A 13,114-nucleotide genomic window follows, 5' to 3' on the forward strand; every position below is an offset into this window, starting at 1 on the left:
CAGGCAGGCCCGCAGGCACCCGGCAAGTGTACAGGGGTCGCTGATGCGCGATGAGCCGAGGACACCCTGGCCGACCTAAGCCCTCACTCCCCTGGGTGGCACTCGGCCAATTCTGGGCTGCCCTCTGGGAGCTCCGGTCCACTGACAGCAGTGGATTAGCCTGGACTCGAAACGACGACCTGCACTCTACGCGGATTGCCTTTACTGGATGTGCCACTCGGGGCCAGTGTTTCTGTTATTGACAGCTTAGTCAACATGTTGGAGATCTGGGAATGTTACGGTTCTACCATCTTACAGTATATGAGGTAAGCCCATAGACATGTATACTACAGAAAGCTCTAGAGCTTTAGGGGCAGTCTCTTAGAAATATAAACCTTTATGATCAAAGGTTCATAAAATAATTATATTATTAGTTACCTTCAGGCCTGCTGCTCCAGGATTGCCTTGAGGACCAGCAGGACAAGCTGTTGGACACTTTTGTCAGGAAGAAGCAAAAACAAGCATTGTTTTACATAGTTCGGTGATTAAATAAAATAATATATTAAATATATTAAAGCTTTTTTTGTGGTTAAGGAATACATATAAATAAATTCATATATAAATAAATAAACACTTTTTAGGTTAGTTTATAATGACTTACAAAATCTCCACTCCCATCTCCTGTGAAAACTCCAGGGGGTCCCTAAAATAAGAAATAACAAACACGGGCATTGATGTTTTTCATTTATTGTAAGCAGCACCAAGGTAGGATTTGGACTTTCATATATTTACTGGGCATACGCACACATAAACACATATCCTTAGCAACCGTGTAATTACTACTACCAACCACATTTTAATGATTTAATAATTTAATGATATAATTACACAATAGTTTCCAAACAATTACTAATTGATCATTAATATTGATGAATTGGCCTGCAACTGAAAATGTTAACCCACTATTCAGAATACAATATTCGCTGTGTTGAACAGCACTGCTTGATATATAATAATGCTTATTTGAGAAATGACTTACCGCAGGCCCGGGTGGACCTGGGGGACCAGCATTGCCTTTTGGTCCCATCGGTCCCTGTTAATAATGAACAACAATGATGGTCAATATTGAAAAAGAGTTTATTACTTATTATTCCCTGTTTATACCTTGTGTGAGCATTCTCTCTCGTATATATACCCTTGTGTGAGCATTCTCTCTCGTATATATACCCTTGTATATGAACTAATATATATATATATCTCGTATATATACCCTTGTGTGAGCATTCTCTCTCGTATATATACCCTTGTGTGAGCATTCTCTCTCGTATATATACCCTTGTGTGAGCATTCTCTCTTGTATATATACCCTTGTGTGAACATTCTCTCTCGTATATATACCCTTGTGTGAGCATTCTCTCTCGTATATATACCCTCGTGTGAGCATTCTCTCTCGTATATATACCCTCGTGTGAACATTCTCTCTCGCATATATACCCTCGTGTGAGCATTCTCTCTCTATATATACCCTTGTGTGAGCATTCTCTCTCGTATATATACCCTTGTGTGAGCATTCTCTCTCGTATATATACCCTTGTGTGAGCATTCTCTCTTGTATATATACCCTTGTGTGAACATTCTCTCTCGTATATATACCCTTGTGTGAGCATTCTCTCTCGTATATATACCCTTGTGTGAGCATTCTCTCTCGTATATATACCCTCGTGTGAACATTCTCTCTCGCATATATACCCTCGTGTGAGCATTCTCTCTCTATATATACCCTTGTGTGAGCATTCTCTCTCGTATATATACCCTTGTGTGAACATTCTCTCTCAATTATTAAGAGAGCATTCTCTCTCTTAAAAATTAATAAAACATATTTTGAATTAATAAAATACCAGTACCATGAATTCTATAATTAATAAAATATTATTAAATAACATGTTTATATTATTCAAAAGATAAAATTAGTCATCTGCTTTCAAATTACTGTTAGCATTAAAATTATTCAACAGTAGTGTGTCCCTGTTTTCCATCTAAATTATAAAGTTATTCAAGGGTCTTCTATTGAATCAACTTTATTGTGATTTATCTTCATCAGCCAGACACCCGGCAATCTATGAGCAGTTTTGCTTAGGGGGGGTGTGTGGCACACAAGACAAAGCATCCATTCTTTGCAATTGCACTGGACCAGGCACATGAGCAAATCAATGTCCTAGTGAAAGCAGATAGAGGCGCAGTAGGGCTGACTGAGAATCCAATAGCACTTAGGCATTGGGTGATTGCAGGACCAGAGAGGTTTATCCAAGAATCTGAGGACACCAAGTCTACAGGTATCCTGTGCAAAGGAGGTTATAGCTCTGGCCACTGTCTTCAATTAAATGGGGAACCCTTTCAAAGATGATAGTGCTGATCCTCTCACATTGGACACCAATGACATCATGGACACTGATAGAGGGCAAACAGTCAAAGATGTGCTCAAAGTGACCCAGGCACAATAAGACCTCTTTGTCAAGGAAACCAATGTGGACAGCCACTCTGTCCTGCCAAACATGCCATGTGGATTTCCAGATTTTAAAGTGTACATTTCATAGGAAATTAATTTAGTATATTTAGATGAAATACATAAAAAAAGAAAAACTAAGGTTACATAGTAGATAGAATGCACATAGAAGATATTTAGTAACATTCAACCCTCAGTTATTCTTCCTACTTTCTTACCTCAGGTCCAAGATTGCCAGGATCCCCAACTTCACCAGGTTTCCCAGGAGGTCCCTGAAAACCCAATGAAAGCCAGGCTGATTCCTCTTTCCATTCAGTCAGGGCTATTGCTACTTAAAGTCAGCATTGTTTTAAATATAATGTAAAGACTGTATTTGACTAATGCCAAACAGTGAGGTTTTTAAATGCCTAAAGTGAATGCAACGTCAGCATGCATCTAAATGAGATATGTTGTGTATGATTCTCTCTTTTGACTACATCTGTGTGTTTTGCAGTATTTTGGCCCCATTGAGCAAGCAGCATATAGTCCTACAGAAGCTACAGCTTTTGAGGTGCTTTCTCTCCTAGCTGGTGTATCTCATTGAGGGTATACAGTAGTAGTATTTTCAGAGATGTCAGTGGGGTTAGGGTTAGGGTTAGGGTTAGGGTTAGTAGTAGCAGTATTTTCAGAAATGTCAGTTGGGGTAAACATGAGTTAAATATTTTATGGTGAATGCATGACTTATAACTTGAAGTTTTCCAAACAGAATATAGTAAATACATAAAGTACTTCTAAACAAGCTTTAGGTTATTTCAGCCTTTGTATTTCCCTGAATCGAGTGTCATAGGTCCAGTAAATTTCAACAGTAGACAATAAAATAAAATAAGAGATCCACACTTACTGCAGGTCCCACTGATTCAGGTCCCTACAAAAACAAACAGAAAGCAAATGTGTACCTTTAGCAAACATCCTCTGTGCATTCTCTTTGAGACAAATATGTCCAAGCCTTTTACAACAGATGGTTATAGATAGCCTCTATTTTGATCATTTTAACCATATGCATTGCATTCAAATCAACCATTTCCATAGAAGATAAAGCTTCTGAATTGACAAACATGTTTGACATACTGTATGGCCATGCTGTATACAACATGTTATAAATACTTGTAATGGAAGTACACCCTTTTAACAGTTCAATACTTACAGGAGGGCCAGGGGGACCAGGAGAGCCAGGTAATCCCTGGGGTCAATGGAGAAAAACATAATGAACCCTTGATGTTAAAAACCCTGGAACAAGCGTGTGCAATGCAGATGCGATGAGTTATTTGGGTATTTCACCAGCACTGGAGTCTACACTCGTTCCAATGTAGCCTTTAAAATGGAACTCAATGCTACCTACAGTAACTATCTAACTACCTAGATATCTGTGCAGGTTCTTCATATAGACATTGACTGTCTTAGACTATAGTTATGTTTAATGTAAAAAGAAACAAAAAAAAGAATTTCCAGAACTCTTTATATTTACGTTTGGTTGACTTCTGCCTTCCAATGTTCTGGACATTTTTGTGACCCTACAAGCAATGCTTTATCAAGTTTTTGAAATTATGGAATAGAAATGCAGCTGAAATTCACTCTCTTCTGGTGGATGCACAGTATGTAGGACCAAACACTCTGGCTGCATATTAAAGTGAGAAACGATTACAAGGCCCCCCTGATATGAAGCGCCTCAGACTGAGAGACTTGCATTGAAAAGGAAATAAACGTACCCGTTCTCCGACAGGACCTCTAGGGCCCAAGAACCCTTGCATTCCCTAATAATTAAATAAATAAAGAAAAATTAAACACATTAATTTAAAGATATAGTGTTAGACAATAATGTGGCATACAACTTAATTTGATGTAATTGTTCTATTAACATCAGGGGAAATATATTCAAGTGAAGATACACATCTTATCAATCATAAAAGCAGTTTTTAATTCCATTCACAAAGAAAGAAAGCTGCACTTTTGTGCTAGGCTACAGCTACAGCTTTTAAACTTGGTGCAGGGATACTGCGAGAGTAAAGAACTCCTATTGTTAAGAATATGCTAAACAATGTAACACAAACTAAATTACATGAACGGCTGATGAGAACATATGAAATGCTGGGCTTTGCTATGGGGTCATGACTCTTGGGATAGTGAGTAGGAAAGGTGCAATTCACAGTCAGACACTTACATGAACTCCAGGAAGACCAGGCAGTCCTCTCAGTCCAGGGAGTCCAACCTCTCCTCTATCTCCTTTCAGACCCTGAGTTGAAGAATATGTAACATTGAAGCAGCACTTATCGTTCTGCCATTAACCCCTGAGCAGAAGGTCAGCACTGCAATGACAATGCAATTATTCTGATCGAAGGAGCAATGGCAGCACACATTGGTAGAATACAACCAACAGCAAATGTTTATGAATTAAAAGTACATTTTATGGAACAGATTATAAACACATTTTAGTGTTTATTTTCATTGGTTTAGACTCCAGGGACAATGGCATTGCTGCGGCGTGTTACAAGGTAATATTGACTCTCCCAAGTCGATAAAGCCAGAGGCCACATATACATAAGAAAATGTCCATAAGATTTCACACGTTGATCTATGTTACCAGTAAGCGACCATATAAGGATCACTGGGCAATATGTGTACCAGTTCTCCAGGTTAATACAATGGAATTATAATGGTATATCAATGTGTTTTACAAAAATAGAAGAAGCATGCTATGATTGTAGTGTTACTATTCCTAAAAGAAACTGACTTGACTCTGTCCTTTTTTCTATTATAAAATGGGTTTATAACAAACTTCTCAGTCCTTTGCAAGTGGGAGGAGTTATGCTAATATCCCAGGTGTTACTCATTATAAGAACCTACTATGCACTAAATGTGCATTGAATGGTGTTTACAACAACCTTGTAAGATGTTAGAATGCTGTTACAGAAATATTCTAATTTCACCAACTTGATCGTGGCCACTCGGGTTTGCAACAGGTGTAACTGGTTCGTTCTACTTGTAATCCTTGCTTATGTTTCTAGTTCCAAGGATGGTTAAAGGCAATTGTTTGATAAATGTATCCGCTTCTACTAATTCCATTTAAGTTTATATGTGATTACAATGTACTATTTATATGTGTTTATAATGTACTATTTCTATGTGTTTCATGCTGTTACCTTTCCCCAGCAATGCAATCCTCAGAATCAATAGTTTTACTGTAATGTGAATTTCAAGTTAAAACAAAATATGTCTGGTAAAATGTTCGATTCTTAACTCCAAATCAATTCAATGTGCAAAGAGAGGGTATAACTATTATAATACTATAAGAGAAGTACATTTCAAATAGATTATAAGAAGTACCTTCATATTAAAGTAGATTTCAGCAGTGGGATTCACAATTAGCACTTTAATGTAAAGCTTTATTGATTGAGCTACAAGGAGTTTGGTTTGCTGCTTTAGTATGGACAGTATGGAGATTTGCATATCTTGAATATATATATATTGGATTTATATCAATACAAATGTACACCATAAACAGATTAACCTGTTTTGAGAGTCTGTTGTGAAACTCGTGAGAATGTATTTTTGTCAATCTTGGGGCAGCACCGATCTGGCTCTGTGCTCTTTTCCTGGTCGGCATACTTCTTTTTTTTTGGCTCTTGCATTATTTGTTCTGTAGTTGTACGATAAGCATTTCTTTACATGAGACTTGAAGCAGGATACAGGAGATAAGGAAGTGTATTTCAGTCTCAGTACGATGATGATTCTTCAGTTTGTCCCTTCACTCTGATGCATTTTGCCCCATGGAACAATGTCAATCATACCAAACTGACACTGGACCACCCCTTCCAGGCGTTTCACTCTTAGAACATGCATTTCCAAAATCTAGAAAGCTATAGTATGATAACAGTATGATGATATCAATATTTGAAGAAAAAGAACATTCCGTTTGGGGTGTCAAGGTTCCTGTAAACATATCTCGAAGATTTACAAAAAGATCAGTCACAAAGCGGCTTGTCATTTAGCAACAACCAGCTCAGTGAGTGTGTGCATAGAAACTATGTTTTAGCTTTGATTGTGAGGTTTCATTCATGTTATTATAGATCTCATTAATAAAACATGTTTTTTAAACTACATTTCTAATAAATGCAACCTACAGTGTTTGAAGTTAGATGAAAGGATTATTAGATTAAAATCAGTTTGCCTCTATTCATAGTTAAACTTTTAAAATGCATAACACCGCCCTTAAGTTTACCTGTACAGTGTATAACTAGTGATACTTACAGGTAGACCAGGTGTTCCAGGAAGGCCAGGGACACCCTGTGAAACACATGCGATTAATATATCGCTACATAAAAAATAAAAAATAATAAAATGCCAGCTTTAATATGTTTACTTGATTTAGTTTGTCACAATGAAAAGAAACTTTGTAAGCAAGGGATCAAAGTTTTCCAGATTCTGCTGAAAACTATAAACTATGAAATGCTACTAGAGTAATTCCTGATGTTACTTAGAAACAAGGTTACTGAGGATGGGAGAAGGATAACCTTCAAATAAAGTGCTGGCAAACAGCCCAAATTCTGCCTCCAAGAACCTTTAGAAAGTATAGGTTCACTAAACTGTGCTTGCATAAGCAGTCTGACGCATTGGGAAAATGCAGACGCAATATGAAGTCTAGACACATATTCAAAAGCTTGGAAGTGTTCTGGTAACTTGTAAACCCACTTCCCTGCTGACATTTCTGCTGACTTGCCAGAAATTATGAATGACATTCTATGAATGAAAGTTGACTGTTTTAGATGCATGGCTGCACAATGTCGTTTTCTTACATAATGCTGTTTCTGCATTTCCTTGGAACAGTAGTTCCACAAAAAGCCAGCCAGTATTAGTTGAGCTGAAATGAATTATTGCAATGCACACAGATGCTTTATCTGCTTTATCAGAATTTATCAGAATGCTCAGTGCACTCAACTCGGTATTGTATAATACTGTGTAGAAAAAGGTCAGTAGCATATATTTCAATCCTAACAGTTGATTATTGCTATATAATAATGCATAGCTTACCACACCACAGACATACTTACATTCTTCCCATCCATCCCATCTTCTCCAGGGTCTCCAGGGGGCCCCTGAGGGCCCGGGGGACCTGGGGGACCTGGGACAGGCCTTGGACCTCTGGGGTCAGGCTACATGGGAAAGATAAACACCATGCTAACAATCCAAAAAGAGACCTCGAGCTGTAAATTATAATATTTGGTTTTGGTGGGGCATCATGTTCAGAAAACTGTGGTTGGGTAATATATACAGTTACCACACTTACGCTTTTGGCCTGATGAAGAGTTTTTTTTTTCCTGACCTTAATTAAAAGCTTAGGTTAATAATACAGTGAGCTGACAGTTAATTTCATAAGAGTTTGGTCTGCAATGAATATGGCCTCTTCTGGTCTAGTGTTTGAATGAGTGTGATAGCATACCCTTCCAGAAGTACTTTTATTTCTCACAGGAGTGGCATAAAGAGATTTCTAACACTTCTTGAATTATGCATGTATTTCTAATAGGAACAATATGATTTGACTAAATGGTTGTAAAAGTAAAACACATTAAAATAGAATTCATTGATGTCATGTATACACTACTGAAAGGAATAGGATTGCTGTGAAAGAACATAACTTTTCTGTCATTAGCAGTATGGCCACAATTCCAAAGTGTAGTTCATTTTGGTGGGTAGTACAGCTGGTTTCACAGGTCTAATCTAAATAGGTGTATAGAGTACTTCAATTGATTCTTGATAAGCCATTCATCAATTACAACTAAGAAACATGTTAATAATAATGATAAACTTGTTTGTGTAAAAATAACCTACGTGCTTACCATTCAGAAAAAAGAAAAGACAGTATGCATTGGGCCTTGTGCAAGTATTCTAAAAGCATGAAGTTAGTTTAATTCCAGTGCTGTGTGGAATTAGACTGACAGTATTTGGAAAAGATAGTAGTTGGCTTGACATCTGTCTTACTCTACAGGCCTTTCTGCTGAATTTTTGTACTAGTTTGTATTTCATATACGAGCTCACCAAACTGTTGTACAATACAAGCTAAATCAAAGACCTGTTGATTTTAAAAATCAGTGATATACTCATTACCTGACTGATATAAGGGTGTCATGCTAGGCTTTGCCTCGAGCTGTCTGTCCACATGTCACAGCAATGAGTTAACATGCAGATAATCCCCAGCCACAAAAACAGCAAGCAAAACCATATGCATAAAAACCATATACTAGAAAGCAAAAACAATTAAGTCAAAAAAATAAAAAATAAATAAATAAATACCTCAGCATTGGGAATAATTCTCTGAAGAAAGCAGGGAAAAGAACAACAATAAAAAAGGCGCGTTAGCGAAAATGTAACCCCTTCACTCAGAAACTGATTCAACAAAAAATATTTCCTTTTCAGATGGTAGCTATTTATAGTTGCAAGAGTTGAGATTTATTAAGCTTCCATAATAAAGAATTATGGAAAGGCTGTCAATCAAAAGCAGAGGAAGCAGAACATGGGTTATTATGCAAAAGGCTGATACTCATCCTGATTAAAGCCTTTGAGTATTAATTTCCATTGGGAAATGCCCCCATCTGGTTCTCTGGTGACTATAATGGAACTCTTACATGAGCAAGGGAATTCAACCAAAACCCACTAGTAAACTATGGAAGCACTCCCAAAGCCATACATGTATCTCGCATATCAGACCATCGCGTTCTTTCATTATGGCAGGGATTTAACACAAAACAATACAGCACTAAAGTTTCCATGTTCTATATGTTTTGGATTTTTTGTTTGTTGCTGTACTCAGATAGAGAGATAAACACTTAAAATAAATGAAATAATACTGCTGAGGGGCCCTTTTTCCTACTGGTGTTAGGTGGTTAAGGCCTGTCAACTTTATTGTTATTATTAGTTTATTTGGCAGACGTCATTATCCAAGAACGAGATACATGTCTTATTATGCAGTACATTAAATGCGTTCCACCAATGTGGTGGAGCTTATTGTTCCAATCCCCGCCCCTTTCTGGACTGTGCCTTATTGTTCACAAGAAGTTCAAACATCGCCTACAAAGGGAATGGACTTTGATTGGTCTTACCTCTTGCATGGGTAACTCAGAGCATGATTCTCTCTGGGCCCTATGGGGGTCGCAGTGTATCAGCATCCACTGCAGTTCAAACTGAAAGTAAAGGAATTATTGGATGAGCTCAAGAGGAATCCCAAACCCACTGCTGCTAACCCTCTTTCTTTCATATGGGCAGCTCATATATATATATATATATATTATAAGCACTAACTACAGAGTGGAAAATAAAACTCCAAGGCAGACTGGAGGGTTTTATACTAGTGAGAGAGACTCATGTCTCTGACTACACTCAATGCATCCTCTAGTTATAGCTATTATATGACAAGTGCCATGCCTGAGTTTAATTAAAAAAATTATAATTTAAAAGACGTTTCCGCTCTGAGCAGGATTTCAACCGAGTCAGTCATTTGGCTTTGCTGTGCTGTCTTCTCGTGTCTGTTTCTCCAAGCCACACTGTTAATTTGATATTGCCTCAGAACTCAATTAACCCTTTTTCCCATGTATAGACACTTACCACTACAGAGGTATCAGGATCTGCATCCAGCCTTCCGATGAGAGTCTCCCCCTCAGTATTGACCGTACCTTTGGTCTTAATGGGCTTGGATCCAATAGGCTGGCAGTCCAGGTAGAGGGTCACCTGATCGCGCTCCACTCCCACCAGCACTTTGTGCCACTCTGTGTTGAAAAGTCGGGATACCCCTGGGAAGGTGACCACTTGCAGATTGCCATCCATGCCCACCAGGAAGAACTCGACCCCCTGCTGGTCTCCATTGAGCCGCAGCCCCACCTGCTTGTAGCCGTCCTGGTCCACCAGCTGCCATACGTTCCATACTTTATGGATGGTGTTCTTCACCATGCGGAACGTGGTCACAAAGGAATACTCCTCAGGCAAACCATGCGGGTAGATTATCCTGAAGGGATGCAATGGTTATTTCATATATCTAGAGGGGTTTTTTTTGTTTTTGTTTTGTGTTTTGTTTTTTTGACTGTGAATATATTTGTTTAGGTTCAAATCTTTAGCTGGAAAATAATAAATCTTCAGCTAAGAAATGGAGCAAATGTGGAGTTGTAGCGATTCAGATTGAATAACACATGATTGATGTTTTACTCAAGCAACTTACATTTCTAAAGAGCAAAGACGTTCAGACTCTACTAGAGGTTATCATTACCTACTCTTTTGTCTTTTGTTTTCAGTGGTTTGGAAGTGGGCCCGATGTCATTAGATATAATACAGGCAATCTGCATGTGCCATAACTCCATTATAGCTGCATATTAGTTCATTTGTACTGGATGATTTCCATAATTAAGCTTGACTGTGCAAATTATAGAATACAGCTGCATTTCAAAGCATGTGGTGTTTACTGTTTGGAATTGGAAAAGCTACATCAGAGCAAATAATATTTATATCAGAAGGCAGATTCAAAGGCACGCTTTTCCTGTGAAATAGTATTCATTTTACGTGAATTCTGAATTTTGAATGGTTTCTGAAATATAGCCTTAGATTATAACAAAAGTGTCCACAAAAAGGATCATTTTCATTGGACAGCTGGAATAACCACCATCAATGAGAATTTTTTAACACAGCTGTGTACCTGATGTGAACACACTACTCTCAACACCAGAGGTTAGAAAGATGTGACATTGCGACAGTTCATTTTTACTGAACAACATCCACACTCAGACTTGAATGACAGAATCACAGAATACAGCTGTATATCAAATATGAAGACAATGGGCTTGAGCCGATCTTTCAAATTCAAAGGACATTTAGCAAAAGAGGAATAAAACAGCCTTCCCAATATAAACCACTAATTTAAAATGACCTAGAAAATCGTACTGAATACAGAAACAATACTTGAAAGTGTTTGGTTTGTCATCCAGAAACCACAAAGTTACATTATCACTATATGAAAGCCAAGGAGTTTATATTGCATTGAAAATATGAAGGCAGAATCTCAAATGCTTTATGAGATATGAGATGTTGAAAACACTTTGGTGGCAGACGGAATACGACCTAATTAGTGGGTGAGGTATTTAACAAAAACAACCAAAAAGACCCTTATGATTGGTGGATAGTATGTCTGGAAATCATATATTTTCCCAAATTACTGTATTCCTGGAGTAAATCCAGATTTTTTTTTTTTTTATAACAGTCAGCTATAAAACATCCATCGAATGTGTTTAATAAAATAACACTGATGTTGTGCATTTCCCTCGAGTCTACCACTCGCTGTTTGTTAACTAGCAGCCTCTATAGGTGGTAAGTTTATAGATGCAAGTTGCAACCAGCTTTTACCTTCTTGTAAAAGGATCAAGGCAAAGTAATAAAAAAGGAGTTTCCTGTAGCCTAATAAAATAACCAAAGGCAGCTTGCTGGAACCCTGCATTATGACTTGAAAAGGGAACTGCATCTTTTTAACAATGTTTCCAAGGTACTGTCTGAACGAACATCTACCAAAATAAAAACAAATTCAAGGTGTAAGCACCTTGAGCTTTAGTACAGTATATGATAAGTTATACTTATATTTGGATAAAATTCACCAAACAGGATCGAAAAATGTCAAACTGTTTTAGAGCAGGTCCAGTGACTTTTTATTGTGCTGATTAACAATTGAAATCACGAAGACTGCAAAATTATCTGTCGATCTTGGACAGGTGTTATGACTCTTGGTCTCCCAGTTTGTGCCCTGTCATTGACAGTGTGTGTCTGGTTATACGGTCTCGCCAGGTTTGAAATTGCTAGCTGTGAGCACCCAAGACGACGAGCCACAGTACACTGCCCTAGTCCAGCGTCCAACATGCCGATTGCAGAAGGGCTGGCTTTGAAACATGACAGTAAAGGGACTCCCCTGCTCCTGTTCTGCAGACGCAAAGGGAACACAAACAGATTGCACTTGTATGTGTGCTGCTAATAAGCTGTTACCAGTGTGAGGTGGCACCTGCAAGTTTACTGAAATGGTTTACCTCGTAGGAATTTGAAAGCCAGCATCTTTATCGAGTCTGTAAGCCACTTGCAATGCTGTCGAGCCTTCCACCTTTCTCACTCCCTTGAACGGTACAACGTCCAGCTGGAATTGGCTTATCAGGTCAAAGCCTTCAACAGAAACGATAGTGCTGTGATATCCAATTCACTTACCCCCCCCCGCCTTATTTCTATACTGTATACATTCTGTAACCTACAGTGATCATGTGCATCTGCTGGGGTTTGCATATACAGGGTAAAAATCATATTTGCAGAATTGAACAATGTTATAAATCACATTTGCAGATTTTGTAGCAAATAATAATTTTATATTTTTACATAATTAATATTTTTGCATCATGTAATGTGTAGCATATCCAAAACACATTAGTGTTATTTCAGTGCAATGATTTACACTAAAATGCATTGAGCACTATAAATGTATGTGTTATCTAAGGTACTATTGAATGTGTTTTACGTAAAACAAAAAGGAATCGCCATAATTTGACGATTGTATTGTTTTTTGTTCTGAAAGCAGAGTAACCCTTTTGA

The 13,114-nt window shown here is 37.8% G+C and overlaps 1 protein-coding gene across 1 annotated transcript in view; it reads right to left on the minus strand.

Annotated features, from left to right (window-relative positions):
- LOC121314015 (collagen alpha-1(IX) chain-like) overlaps window positions 1-13,114 on the minus strand; it is a 37,715-nt gene that overhangs the window by 6,369 nt on the left and 18,232 nt on the right. The window contains exons 4-17 of the mRNA XM_041246777.1: window positions 12,565-12,694; window positions 10,115-10,511; window positions 9,613-9,693; window positions 8,807-8,827; window positions 7,567-7,668; window positions 6,767-6,802; window positions 4,680-4,751; window positions 4,228-4,272; window positions 3,666-3,701; window positions 3,363-3,386; window positions 2,701-2,754; window positions 1,019-1,072; window positions 641-682; window positions 418-474 (exon numbers count right to left, since the gene is read on the minus strand). Of these exons, the coding sequence (XP_041102711.1) occupies window positions 418-474; window positions 641-682; window positions 1,019-1,072; window positions 2,701-2,754; window positions 3,363-3,386; window positions 3,666-3,701; window positions 4,228-4,272; window positions 4,680-4,751; window positions 6,767-6,802; window positions 7,567-7,668; window positions 8,807-8,827; window positions 9,613-9,693; window positions 10,115-10,511; window positions 12,565-12,694 (1,151 nt within the window). The remainder of the gene's footprint in view (window positions 1-417; window positions 475-640; window positions 683-1,018; window positions 1,073-2,700; window positions 2,755-3,362; window positions 3,387-3,665; window positions 3,702-4,227; window positions 4,273-4,679; window positions 4,752-6,766; window positions 6,803-7,566; window positions 7,669-8,806; window positions 8,828-9,612; window positions 9,694-10,114; window positions 10,512-12,564; window positions 12,695-13,114) is intronic.

Source organism: Polyodon spathula, chromosome 4, assembly GCF_017654505.1.
Source record: "Polyodon spathula isolate WHYD16114869_AA chromosome 4, ASM1765450v1, whole genome shotgun sequence".
Lineage (NCBI taxonomy): Eukaryota > Metazoa > Chordata > Actinopteri > Acipenseriformes > Polyodontidae > Polyodon > Polyodon spathula.